Raw genomic sequence first — 14,529 nt, forward strand, 5'->3', positions numbered from 1 at the left:
GACAGTTGTGCGTGCAATGAGTAAATTCGCCGTAAAGTGGCGCATAATGTGCATACACTTGGCGAGGCTGCGTACCAGTGCGCAAAAGAAATATTCTGGTACGCATAATCCTCGTGCCACTTGCGTGAACTGGTCGTGGTCATTGTGCAACTTATTCTCAAACACTGCGGGCGGTGCGTATCAAAGCACATGGGCGTAATTAAGGAAACAGAAATCGTATGTCACTAGTAACAATTAAGTAGCGAAGTGACTTGACCAAGTGCGCTGCCTCTTCAAGACCAAATTAGCATAATCTAAAACGAACTTTTTGGAAACCAATGTACTTTAGGGGATTTCTGTAGATGATTTATGATGTTCTGGGTGTTTTTCCTGACATTTCATTTGACTGACACATACTTAGAATAGTATATCCTGATTTATCTCAATATACATCCCTAAAGACAAACTGTGCGATTAGTGGTCACTTTCACTAGAAATTCAAAAACAACATAACATGTGCAGAGACTGAAATAATACTGAAGTGTGAATAATCCTTGATCTCAAAACAGATCCAAAGTTTCCAAAGTGAAAGTCAATTAATTCATACTGAGACACTTGAAAGTCCTTTACTACATACTGAGACACGTGACAGTCATTTACTACATACTGAGACACGTGACAGTCATTTACTACATACTGAGACATGTGACAGTCATTTACCACATACTGAGACACGTGACAGTCATTTACCACATACTGAGACACGGGACAGTCATTTACTACATATTGAGACACGGGAGAGCCATTTACTACATACTGAGACAAGTGACAGTCATTTACTACATACTGAGACACGGGTCAGTCATTTACCACATACTGAGACATGTGACAGTCATTTACTACATACTGAGACACGTGACAGTCATTTACCACATACTGAGACACGTGACAGTCATTTACCACATACTGAGACATGTGACAGTCATTTACTGCATACTGAGACACGTGACAGTCATTTACTACATACTGAGACACGTGACAGTCATTTACCACATACTGAGACATGTGACAGTCATTTACTGCATACTGAGACACGCAACAGTCATTTACCACATACTGAGACATGTGACAGTCATTTACTGCATACTGAGACACGTGACAGTCATTTACCACATACTGAGACATGTGACAGTCATTTACCACACACTGAGACACGTGACAGTCAAACGTGGCAGTCAATTACTACATGCTGAGACACGTGACAGTTCACACAGCTAATATGGTGACTTCAAAAAACAGCAATGGCCTAGTAAGGCAAAACTAACGTTTGCCGTCTGTCATCCTGACCAGCAACTTCGTCGATGATGCTATCAAATTCGAAGTCACTGTGAATATGAAGAAAAGCCAAAGATGTCAGTCGATTGTCGTGAAATGTGTGACATTCTCAGTGGCCTTGTGAAAAGCCTTTTTGCGTATCAGGGTCGAAATAATAATAAAACCTATGGTTGTGGTCGTAATTCTGCATGAAAAAGTACAGATGGACAAATTTGCTGTAAGCAAATGCGTGCTTGGCAAATAGAAGTTACACCCATGAAACGTGGAAATTTCTGACCTTGCACGCGCTGACACGTAGTGTCACGCAATGCCCCGCTTTGTGACGATCTGTGTGCGACATGGTCGATTCATGCCTTTTAACTTGGGAGGGAGGGGCTTCCTACATAGAAACTACTACACGAGGTCCCACCACATACGAATAATACACGGGATCGGGTGGTCACTCTAGCTGACTTGGCTGACACGTCTTGGGTTCCCAATTGCGCAGCTCGATGCTCATGTCGTTGATCAATAGATTGTCTGCTCTAGACTCGATTATTTACAGACCGCCTCCATATAGCCGGAATATTGCCGAGTGCGGCGTAAAACTCATCTCACTCAGTCCCGAATCACACGAATCGAGTGTCTTCCTATGGTATGTGACTGAGCGAAACGTTCATCATTTGTGTTTTCTGCTAACGTCCGTCACAAGCGTCCTTGTGCTTGAACTGTTATTGTTCAAGAGCTAGAGTGTGCTTTATTACACTATACATGGTGGTTGAGCGAACTGTGTTTTTAATTAAATGATACTGATGTATATATCTATATCTGCCGGCATACTATCAGTATAAATAGTGGGGTCTCTCTGGGTCCACATGTACCGGCATGCTGTTGGTATTGATAGTCTGGTCTCTCTGTGTCCACATGCAAAGGCAAGCTATTGGTGTTAATAGTCAGGTGTCTCTGGGTCCACATGTACCGGTATGCTATTGGTATTAATAGTGGGGTCTCTGGGTCCACATGTAAGGGCATGGTATTGGTATTTATAGTTGGGTCTCTCTGGGTCCACATGTACCGGCATACTATTCGACTGGGGAGGCATAGATGCTTGAGGACACCTCAACTGACTCGGGCGTCTTTCTGCCTGGTGTTGGTCAGTCTTTAACCTTGTTGTGTGACGGTGTTTTTGAACATGCCAACTTATGACGGTGTGGTGGATGTCAAGCTGTCGCCAAATAACACACCATGACATCCCAGTGTCGTGCATTCCTCTAATTTGCCATCTTCTTGATTCTGGTAGTCTAGTTTTGGCGTTTCATACAGGTAGTTGCATTGAGTTAATAGTGTGTAGGAGACAGTCTTGGGCAGTGTGCTTCAACTGATTCATTTAAATAATGGTCATCGTTACAATTCAAGATGTATCATTAGGTAAATTAAAATATCTTAAGGTGCTTTAGTAAGTTCCACGTGTAATATATACTCTTAAAACACACACACACACACACACACACACACACACACACACGAAACAAAACAAACAAAAACATGAAATTCTTCAATGGCATTTAGAAGTTGGTGGGGTAATACAAGACACTATTATGGATGACAACTTCTTTAATTCTTTTAACACGACGTTTCAATGCTAATTCTTGCCCACCTGACGAAGGGGCAAGAATTAACCTTCAAACGTCGTGTTAAAAGAATTAAAGAAGTTGTCATCCATAAATTCATAATAGTGTCTTGTAAAACAAAAACAACCAAACAAACTTTGAAACTTGACATAGGGACAATTCTAACTGTAGCTAAATAAATTTTATTTGAGACAAACCAATCTATGACTGCAGACTTTAAAAAACAGCATCAATGGTACGCCACACTCTGGGTCAGTACAGACACTCCATTAGGCCTGCTGTTGTTCATAGTTTGGTCCTCAAAATAATACTAAGGTCACGCGAACTGTTACGACAACAAGGATCGGTGCCGGATAAATAAATAGGGCTAAAAAATATGCAATTAAAAACTGTCGTTCTTTAAAGTTCTGAAAATGTATGCGGATAGCTATCGGTGGCCTCACACATTTCCAACACCTGAAATGCATTAAGCTAGAGTGACCTCCCTTGCAGATATATCGGATCGAGGAACACATAATTTTACTAGGGGTGCAAGGTCTATGTTTGTAGGGATTGTCAATTTGCAACGTGTTACGTTTGGGACATGATACCTTGAGAGCCCAGCCTGACATAACAAACGTATTGTTATAAATAGCTGATTATCAAATGATGTCAAATGAGGTATTTGTCTTCGCCCAACGTGATGGAACTGACTGGACCTCACTAGCCTCCACCCCCTGCATCAACTGACATGGCCCGACGCGGGAACTGATGTCCAAACACGTGGTTATGTCCCTTTCCAAGGAAACAGCCTGGGGATGCAAAATTAAAAAGTTTGGGTAAGTTGACAACTTTGAAAGAGCTATATTTTATTTGGAGTATTTTTTAGTCTCGGTATTATTGTTGTGAAATGCATGTACGCAAGTTGGCGTTAGTATTGGGTACCACTGTCACGTGTCAGAAAGTGTGATATCAACATATGAATGTAAAGTCTGAGATGAACATGGGTGGGTCTGGATTATTGTACTCGTGTAACATCATCAGTGTGGTTTGAAGTTCAGAGAAACTACTCATCTGACTAATCAATGCAAGACAATCGCATTGATAATCACTCATGGTTAGATGTACACCTTTTGCTTCGTGGCATATTTGCTGATAGAAAGCGCAATAGGCATTGTAGGATGGAAGGTTGCATTCTTTTTCCTAGTAATCAGTTCTTCTTGTGCAAGAGAATGAAATCCGTTGTATATCAACTTTAGGAACTCTTAAACTTTAAGAATGAATAAACCTTCCTGGAAAAGAGTTCCTTCCATTCCCCCATATTCTTTCTTCCGCAGATAAACATAGGTAATACTATAAGTGGTTCAACCCTATTTATTGTACTTAATTTGGGGGCTTTTAGTTGTTTTGGTGAAACCTCTTGTAATTTTTGTGTCAGGTTTTGTTAAAAATTCTAGTATGTATCAATACATAAATGTTAAGGGTCACATGCAACATAAAATACAACTTTGCAGATTCTGATACCTTTCGGTATGCACTTACCGAAACAAATCATCAAAAATGCCAATTCAACCTATAAAGTTGAAAAAAAACTCCCGCGAAAACAGAGTTCAAACGATTCACTAAATTTCCCCCAGCGCTTGGGGGGAAAGTGGTTTCAACAGCTGTGCTGCGCTGCTCTGCCCCCCTAACGCATGCGCAGTGAATAGGTTTGAGGAGCTTCAAACAGAATGTATGCCCAAGTATGAGGTCATGAGCAGTAGTCTAATCTTGGTTGTGTACACAAACAAGTAAATAATCTAATCGTTACTTAAAAAATGTGCTGAGTGTCTGGTTTATTGACACCCACATGTCTGCCTGCCTGTCTGGTAAAGACAATGTGCAATACACAGCTTCAGTCACTGACCACATGCAATTTGAACTTAGCACCTATCAGGCTATACACCATAAACAAAATATATTGGTTTATGACTCGAGTCCTGTCTCTGCCACATTATGTAATTAGACAGGTGTGATACTTGTACACATGACATGTTTTTATGTCTGTGGGTTGCAAACAAACTATATCCATTTTTCTCGGATGACTGGATCTGAGGGAAACTGGTGCAAACTCTTGTTAGTTTCAAGTCCTGCTTTGTACTTGGACGAATGACACGCAGTAGTTCACCGTCTCTACTGAGCTGATTCTTTATTGGATCAAACGCAAACTCAGTGAATATGTATTTACAAAACTCAACATCTCTATATACATTCTTTATGGATAACAACTTCTTCTCGTGTACATTAATTTTGTTTGACAATGGTAAATGAATCCACACTGAAACAATGCGTCAAGTACAATAAAAGAAGTTGTTACTCATGAAGAATTTTACCACTTCTAGAATGCCCATCAAACAGATCATCTTTCTGTACACACAATGAGCCTTCTGCGTATCAGCTAAAAAAAAGCCAATCGGAAGCCTTCGTTGCACTTGAGTGCACGCACACCCGCTATGACTGAGTTCAGTCTCCAGAGGGATTCGTTTCGAGGAACGTAAGCCCAAGTACAAAATATTGCACTTTTGAATCACGATTGTTCCTTATAATTTTGTTTATTCATTTATTTTACAAGCAGCGATGTATATTATATGTCATGAATAAGTGATAATTGTGTTTTAATTATGTTTGATTTTTTGGTTGCATGTGACGATTAATTTGGATCAGGGAATGGGAGGAACTCTTACCAGATAGTTATTTCTTTGAAAGGCATTTTAGAAATTGTATAGATGAAGGAAAACCAAGTTCTGTGGATAATCAACTTCTTTATTACAATGGGTGCACCATTTTCATCACTTGCTTGAATACAGTTTTAGTATCTACATTGAAATGTCGCTGTAACGGTATAGCTAAATTTGCATTGAAAATGGCAGCTGTTGATTCCAGTGATTAGTGTGTTTGGCAGTTTGTGTTTCGACCGCAGTATTTTTTGCTCGTGCCCACCTTTATGTTATATCATAGTATCGTTACATTACTGTTAGTGTTCAGTAAGTTTTGGATACACTGAGAGTTGAACGTTTTATCAGTCCGTTACTATGAAACTAGTGATAAATAACTACTTTATAATTAAATATCTCTTTTGCACGTAGGAGTTGGTAATATCATGACATGAAGTTAGATCTTTTTGTACATATATGATGAAGGATGTTGTCCTTATTGCATACATGCATGAGAAGGCAATTAGAGTATTTTAGAAACACAGATATACTAACAAAGTGAATCTGGACTGGCGACGATAGGCTATTTTCTCTGATGTCCGCTTCGGTCATATTTTAAACGAAAGGACCAAAATAGTATGGGTTCAGTAGGTCAGAAGCATGTAAACAACACACACGTCAGTCAAATTGGATACCTAGTGGAATATATATTGGACACTTGGGGAAACTTACACTCTGGAAATGGAACAGTCGTCTTTTAAACTGAGTGAGTACTTTCTCTATTGTTGTTGAGTTGGGGGAAGTGCGACTGCCAGGTGTCAGTCTGAGCATGTTGAAGTTTTATATGACCGACCTTTAGCTTTGAAAACTTAGAGTTGACCTGCATAATAATTAGTGTACTGCCTAGTGCCAGTTAGAGCATATTGTAGTTTTCAATCACTGACCTTAACATTTGAATACGTAGAATGTGCCTGCATAATAGGAGAGGCCACGGTGACGTCAGTGTTTTGATCACGTGACGCGCACGAGTACTTCCGGTAGGCAGAAGGTAAACATAAACACAGAGAACCACACAAGCTGCATACATTTGATCGTCGACTTTTGATACGTAACAACTCTTCCCGGTCTGTTTTTTTGGTTTGACATTCATTCTTGTTATAAGATGGTAATATCTTGCGTGGTAGTAGGGTGCGTGAATCGTTTCAAGAAAGGTTCAGGCCTGAAATTTCACCGCATACCGACTGAGACTTGCAGACGACAGAAGTGGCTACAGGCTATTAATCGAAAAGGTTGGACCCCGGAACACAATGGAGATCGCGTGTGCGGGGATCACTTCATGTCAGGTATGAGATTTATCAATACTAAAACTATATTAATACTTTTAAGAAGTGCGACGATGGTTACCTGAACAAATAGCGATGTCAGTTATCACTGTCCTGTTTTCGATCACCAGACTGTTGCAGGCTCCAAATGCTTGTAATTACGGTTCTGTTGTAAAGTATTTACCAGGTAAAGTGCATTATTAATGGTTTAAATGATTATATTTATTCACCATAATTCTGCCCAGAATAACTAATTCATAAAGTAGCTCAAATTCCAGATATACTGAAGTCATCTTAAGAAATCAAAATGCAATAATTATTTATAATACCCGTCCATTATGTATTAAATTATGCATCACATTTTGCATTGTTTTTTTGTAAACAGGATCTGCAAGCTCTGTGGAGAATGATCCTGACTTTGTCCCACATTTGAATATGGGATATCAGTCTACATCCCGGGCCACCCCTGAAGCTAAAAAGAAAAGATTTGAAAGGGCTCAAAGGTGGGTTGAAGAAAAAGAGAGACAGGAAAAGGACCTTTAAGAAAAAAAAGATGTTGCTTCCATTCTTATGGAAATGTCACTACAGAACAGCACACCAGTAGAGCAGGAAAAAGAAAATGATCCCTCACCCAAAAAAGGTATTCCCGTAAAAAGACATTTGATAAGCTAATTTTCATATTGTCACTAAGCTTTCGGAATTATGCACGGCAATACATTGTGTTGTGTAATGAGACAAGTATGCAACCTTTATTTTTCTAAAACATTTGTGGAAAGTACCATATTCACAATATCCAGGTTTCATACTTCACTCTGGCCCAATACTGCAAGTCTTTTTTTAAGCAAGAATGTAATGCAAAACTCCCAAGTGTTTGTCTCGCATGTCTTTATGCAAAACAACTACAAACACAAAATGTATGCATGTTTGTTTTATTCACTTCCACACATCCTCAAACAATACAATACAAATAATCCCTCACATCCTATTTCCTTACTTACATATTGTCACCTAGTCAATGACATAATCAGGAAATGTGACTAATCTGCCTCACCTGCCAGTCATACATGTTACATAAACACCACTCCAAACCTTCCTTGTCAACTATAACAACACATGCTCCTACAGTTCAAAAGTCTTTAAATGGCATTGAGTGACCATTTCATCACAGCTTGAAAACACATATAGAAGTAGCTTTGATCTAAGCTAAATCCTTAAATGGCAGTGAGTTACCATGTCATCACATTAATTTCTGCTTATAAAAACACATACAAAAGCAGCTTTAATCTATGCTAATCTCATCAGCCGGGTGATTTCAAAACTTTCCAGACACAGTTGTGGTAGGTATCAGCAATATATTCTTTATTCCTAACAATCCAGTATGTAACGTGAACAGTCATCTCACAAACATAATTTTCTCTTAGCAGATATCCACGATCCATGTCTTCGGCAGATCATGAGACTGCAAAAGCACAACAAGCAGCTGCTGGAAGAAGTGGGAACATTACAGGAGGAGTTAAGAGAGGCAAAACAACAACTTGAAAAGAACAAGTTTGGAGAATCTTTTCTTGCAGGCGACAAGAAGGACGTAAAGACTGTGTTTTACACCGGTGTAAGAAACCATGCAGTGTTTTTGTGGCTGGTTCAGTTCTGCGCCTCTGTGCTACCCACTTCTATGCAGCTCAGTTCTGGTAGTGTTTTGATGCTTGTGTTAATGAAGTTGCGATTAGGGTTAGTCAATCAGGACCTGGCATTCAGGTTTGGTGTTTCGAAACAGCATGTGAGCCATTTGATTAACAGTGCCCTGCCACCACTAGCACAGAAACTATCATTTCTCATTCACTGGCCAGAGAAAGAAGAAGTTGTCAGGTTTATGCCCAAGGTCATTAAAAACTGTTATAAAAATTGTAGGGTTATCATTGACTGTTTTGAAGTTTTTATTGAGAGACCTGGTAATTTTACAGCTAGGGCAATGACCTGGTCGAACTACAAGAGCCACAACACCATCAAGATTCTTGTAGGAATATCCCCAAATGGATCTATAAGTTTTGTGTCAAGAGCATTTGGCGGCAGGGTATCTGACAAGGTCATAACCCAACGATCTGGATTTTTGCAGCTACTGGAGCATGGGGATTTAGTACTAGCAGACCGTGGATTTCTTATTTCAGATGAACTATCTGCCTGTGGTGCACAGTTGGCTATTCCAGCATTCACCAAGGGAAAGTCACAACTCAGTCCAAAAGAGATTGAAACTGGACGAAGACTTTCAAGAGTGAGAATACATGTTGAGAGGGCCATTGAAAGACTTAAAAACTTCAAAATTATAAGCACAACAATGAACATGTACCTGGTTCCTAATACTGACAGCATAGTCACAATTTGCAGTGCCATTACCAATCTACTTCCCAAACTTGTTGAATGAGATTACTAGAATGTGTTCAAATATGTATGTAAAACCATTCTCATACTGTGATATTGCCATTTGCAAAACAATGTACATAATAAGTAAAGTCTTGTGATATGACAAATATAAATACTATTTAAGACATGGTGTGTACACAATTATTTCACTGACATATTAAAGTAGTACAGTTATACTATTCAAGGGTAGAATACAAGTGCCTAAGAATGAAATGTATTTTGTGTTCAAAGTTCAAGTTTTTTTAGTTTACTTCAACCCATAACACAGCTTGGGCAAAACCAGGACCCTTTTGGTTTTCGACGGATGCTCACACAAGGATAGTGGAACCATGTGTACGAACAGTTAACACCTTCACACATGATCATTAGTCCATACTCTTCTTGCTGACACAAACACCAAACATTGTTGTCAACTTCTTTTTTATCAGTATCATCTTCCCTATTTGGCCTTGAATTCTCAAGTCTGCGAGAAATGAGTTCAGGAAGAACATGTTTAAAAAAGAAATTTCCACACTTCAACACCAGACTGGCACAAAAAGCAATGTCCCGAGGTATTCGTGCAATAACCATGTCTATGTTGGTGTACACCACAAAATCACAATAACTTACATCATGGACATACATTTGCAATTGGGTGTAATATTTATGTCCTTTCTTTAACATAAAGTTATCATCCAAACAGAAGCCTGGATCCTTAGTTGCAGTGGTGATATCAGAGTCTCTGTGCTTGTATGGACACTTGACTTCAAGACAGCCGTTCCCACAACAAGAACAGCTAACAGTTCCATCACTGGAAGCACCAATATATGACTTACTGGCACTGATCAATATTCCAGCAGACCTACATTTAAAGTCTCTATGGTGTCCAGCCTGATGCTTTGAGTAGCATTTGCGGGCCTTGTCCTCATTGTCTATGCCCCATGCAACTGCATTAACTTTAGAAAGGTCTCGGGTATTATACCCCATAATACTGCTGACCGTGTTGGCGGGATCTGTGTTGTTTTTCATAACCAGGATAGAATGAGCTTTAGTCCCAGTGATGCGGCCTTTCCTGTGTTCATACCACAGTGGACTGACTGACTGGTTTCTCGTAACCTCTTCCAGATTATGTATTTGGGCAGGCTCACAGTGATACTGATTCCATTTTTTTTCACAAAGGGAAACCAAATTATCACCATTTATCAATTCATCAGGACTGCATTCTAAACTTGTAAGTGCAGGTGGGAATGACTGCATATTCTCATCTTCATCAGCACTGTCAGTTTCCTCTTCATCCAGTGGGGGTATGGTCGTGAAAAAAACAGCATCGGGGCAGACAGCTTTCAGTGACTGTAGGGTATCTATATCAGGAAGTGGTGCTCGACTGGTAGCTGACACAGTCTTCACTGCTTGCTTCCGTCCAAACAGAGTCTGAACATCACATATCGGGTCTGGATGAAGCTGAAAACAACACACATACCGGGGTATATATATACTTACAAGTTGAAGTGAGAGTTATCATATACACATAGCAAATATCATATTAATCTTAAATACATAAGAGTTTTCAACACCTGTATTAATGACTTGCTGAGTTCAGTGGGTTTTATACTGTTAATACTACATTCAATTTGTACACACCTCTCTTCTATAAGCAGAATTCCACTTGCAGGCATCACTTGTGCATGCCTTTGATGTAAGTCCAGCTCGCACAGCCATATCCACCTTGAACAGCAGTGCTGCTATGTGACTGCAAACCTCGCCTAGTCTAAAAAATATATTGATAATAAAATGAGACAAATGGCTTTTTTACACACTTTATTATCATTCATTATCATTATTTTATTATTATGAGAAACAAATTGCGAATATTGTTTTCTGTACAGCTGAAATTAAACTATACAAAACTAAAACAATAACATGTAAAGAAGTAATTACTTACCCTGCCATACATGTGCAATGTGCACAGTACACTGTTCCATTTGCCTTGTTGATGCAGACCCATGGCTGGTGTGGTTTTTCACGTAGGCGCTGAGATGGAATAACCTTTGTTTTCAGCAAACACAGAGGTGATCTGTCATCTACATTGTGGTACTGTATTGGAAAAACGTGTCCACTTTCCACGTATTCATATGCTTTCAGTGATTTGAAGGCTCTCATAGATTCGTGGGTGAACTGACCTGGGGTGTCTATCAGGTAGAAATAAATATCCGTGAAAGTTATCCCCGGCCACATTGTCGGATCATCCACCCAGCCATTTCGCAAACAATACGGGTCAGGCAAAGTGCAAGTGCCCTGTCGATACTTCAGTTTCCTCTCGTACCGTTCGCGTGCCGCAACGGGCATGTTAAGTACATAGTCTGACCATTGTTTGCCTTTCACGCTACACCGATTCCCATTGTTATCATCAGCCATTGTGACTTTCTGCCTACCCATGTCGGAGTGAGCGTGGTTCGTGACGTCACTTCCGTAAACATATGGACTCCGCTATAGTTAGGCTATCCATATATAGTAATAGTTGCCTCGTTAAACTGCGTTTATTCATGACTGGTCGAATGATGTGGAAGCTTCCATAGTCTGCCTGTGAGTAGCCAATACTTCCGGCAGAGTGTTGTTTTCACCTGTGATATTGAGTAACTACCTTGTCGTAGGTAGGGCAGGGTGAAGTATCTCTTGTAGTTGCTTGTAGGCAGTTCATGTTGTGACTCTGTTATATGACTACCTGTTAAACGATGTCAAATCACATGTAGTCGTGCATTGGTTCTAATACAATTTTTGAAGTTCATCAACCTTGTTGCATGTTGTTTTCACATTTAGGCTATCTCAAGGTGTATAGGCCTGCCAGATAGATCAGTGAATGACTATTAGTGCATTCCACCGTAACAGTTGCACCCATTGCAGTAAAGAAGTTGACTATCCAGAGCACTGGTTAAATTCCTTCAGATTATTAACTGACAGGGACGCCATGGATATATTGAATAAACATCTGGACCAAGCTGTCAATGAAGGAAAACCAAGTTGTATGGATAGCCAACTTCTTTTTTGCAGTGAATGTGCTGTTTCAGTGTAGATACAAACGTTGTTTCCAAACGTGGACTTAAATGGAGTAGCAACATGAAACACTTCTCAGAGAGAACCATTTATTCACTGAGGCAAAACCCTGCTCACAGGGCGCCGCATAGAGTTGGGACAGATACTTGGCTACTCAAATCCGGGTCAGGTACAGCAGGAATCATGTACTATTTCAAGGAATCGAGTACTCAGACAGAGAATGAATTCTGTAATGTCAAGGGCATACAAAAACAAAATGGTTGACACTCGAACTTGAGTGTTCAGGGGCCTTTTGAACTTGATGCATATGACAAGAGAACTTAATGACCACTGTGTGCTAACGCATTATTTTTTGCGGATGCAGCACAGGTTTAATGCACAAACATTTTGCTCTAAAACACAAGTTAAATCATGAATGTTTTCATTACATTGGGTAACTCTACACCGTAAGACTACATTGAATTTTGTCTTTAGTTTATATTTCATTTCAATTTCATGAGACATTTGTATTACTTCTGCTTCCTAACTGAATACATTCACCACCATATGCAGAGGAAATGCACGGGGATCATGCATCAAATTTCTGAAAAGCATGTGCCAATATCATGCATGTGCCAATATCTTGATTTGTTTTGATGAAAAAGTTTGTAAAAGAATTTGCCAATTTTTACTGAGTTTCATCATTTATTGAACTCGTGACAATAATCTTTTCAACGTTATGAACTTGTTTTACAATACATCCGTTCATGTGTAAACAATACCTTTCAACAGTATCAAATATTATTTTTTGCAAAATCTAGTTTAGAACAGTTGACTGAAAAAGTGGCTACATTTACACTAGCGAGTCCAAACTTTTGATGGGTAGGAAAGAGTCCCATTCAGTTACTGTACACATGGTAGTTTGACCGTTTGACATAATTACAATTAATATCAGCAAACAGTTCTTCCATTGAAGATACACCATGTTCACTTAGACACAAATTTAGAATATTGAAATAGCAGTAGTTTTTGTGTTTTGTTTTTGTTTTTTTTTGTTTAAACATGAAAATACAGCATTAAGATATATGTCTTTATCATGTCAACATGACTTTTAATAATCTCTTGGAAGGATTAAAAATTCATCACTACAGATGTGATCATATTAATGAGTTATTCACAGCTGTGTACTATTCTGTAATGTATATGAATGTATATGATGATAGGCAAACTGTCATGCAGCTGAGTTGGGCAACACAGTAAAATGACCAGTCTTCAGTCATGTGCAAAAAGCATCTTCCTGTCTTGCTTAACGCAACTGCAGTACAGTTTGCCTGACTTTGTATCTCATATGGCCAGGTAGTAAATACATCAATCATATTTTATTCCGTGAACGTTTACATATAGTCTACATATGAAACATAATAAGTTCAGTTCGAATATCACATCTGAAGGTATATGTCTACTAGTCTTTTTCATTAACATAACATTGAACATTTCAACATGTTACACTGCAAAGCTTGTCAGCTAGATACTTCAAGAACTGTTTTCTGGATTTTCTTCACATTTGACATGGAGCTTCATCTAGGGAAGGTGCAGGGCCCAGTAGATTTTGGTGACTTTCACTTAGTGTTTCACAGCATGTTCATCTGCATTTTAAGCTTGTCAACATGATATCTCAAGAATTAGTCACTGGGTTTTCTTATTCATCACCAAGCTTCATTTTGGGAGGGCACATTTAACTTCATCTGAAACTACTACCTTCATTTTCATCAACTTTTTTAAGTTTGATTTGATAATTTAGGCGGGGGAATATGATACCTTTGTGACAATGTTGAGCCAATGGGCTGGGATGTTTCGTCTAAAAACCTCTGTCCACAATCACTGATCACCTCAGTGTTGTGTTAATTACCTTGTTATGTTGTTGTCTTTGTTACACTCAGTATATATACTTTGCCACCACTGTAGGTTACATTCTTTCTTGACAACGGTACGAGAGTTTGTATCGAAAAGTCACACTCTCGTAATTAACAACAAGGATTTGTTTGTATGTGTTGTGTTTCATAATGATCTGAGGTCGTCAGCTGCCTCTTTGCACATATAATGCTATAGAAAAGTTTAAATATGCAAGAGAAGTAAATGCCAGCGCATGAAAATACACTAAATATTTACTTTTACGCTATGTCA

The 14,529-nt window shown here is 39.1% G+C and overlaps 3 protein-coding genes across 4 annotated transcripts in view; 2 read left to right on the forward strand and 1 right to left on the reverse strand.

The window, feature by feature from the left end:
• Positions 1–3,654: 3,654 nt before the first annotated feature.
• The window catches only part of LOC137291834 (maternal protein tudor-like), a 48,851-nt gene continuing 37,976 nt past the window's right edge, over positions 3,655–14,529 (forward strand). For both annotated transcript variants that reach the window (XM_067823376.1, XM_067823377.1), the window contains exon 1: positions 3,655–3,742. The gene's annotated coding sequence lies outside the window, so the exon portion shown is untranslated. The remainder of the gene's footprint in view (positions 3,743–14,529) is intronic.
• On the forward strand, positions 8,615–9,337 carry LOC137291132 (uncharacterized). The gene has a single exon (XM_067822418.1). The coding sequence runs from the start codon at positions 8,618–8,620 to the stop codon at positions 9,335–9,337; it is 720 nt and encodes a 239-aa protein (XP_067678519.1). The 5' UTR covers positions 8,615–8,617.
• LOC137291836 (uncharacterized) lies at positions 9,589–11,667 on the reverse strand. Its single transcript, XM_067823379.1, has 3 exons — positions 11,258–11,667; positions 10,957–11,083; positions 9,589–10,776 (listed from the first exon to the last, which is right to left on the reverse strand). Exons 1-3 carry the CDS (start codon positions 11,659–11,661, stop codon positions 9,589–9,591), a joined length of 1,719 nt encoding a protein of 572 aa, XP_067679480.1. The 5' UTR covers positions 11,662–11,667.

The sequence above is a fragment of the Haliotis asinina genome, chromosome 7 (assembly GCF_037392515.1).
Source record: "Haliotis asinina isolate JCU_RB_2024 chromosome 7, JCU_Hal_asi_v2, whole genome shotgun sequence".
NCBI lineage: Eukaryota > Metazoa > Mollusca > Gastropoda > Lepetellida > Haliotidae > Haliotis > Haliotis asinina.

What these genes read in the sequence shown, in the direction of transcription:
- LOC137291132 (XM_067822418.1), top strand. Translation starts at nt 8,618, where the DNA reads ATGCTTGTGTTAATGAAGTTGCGATTAGGGTTAGTCAATCAGGACCTG.
- LOC137291836 (XM_067823379.1), bottom strand. Translation starts at nt 11,661, where the DNA reads ATGCCCGTTGCGGCACGCGAACGGTACGAGAGGAAACTGAAGTATCGA. An exon ending in CATTGCACATGTATGGCAGG is followed by an intron (nt 11,084 to 11,257) that starts GTAAGTAATTAC and finishes TATATTTTTTAG; the next exon opens with ACTAGGCGAGGTTTGCAGTC. An exon ending in ATTCTGCTTATAGAAGAGAG is followed by an intron (nt 10,777 to 10,956) that starts GTGTGTACAAAT and finishes TGTTGTTTTCAG; the next exon opens with CTTCATCCAGACCCGATATG.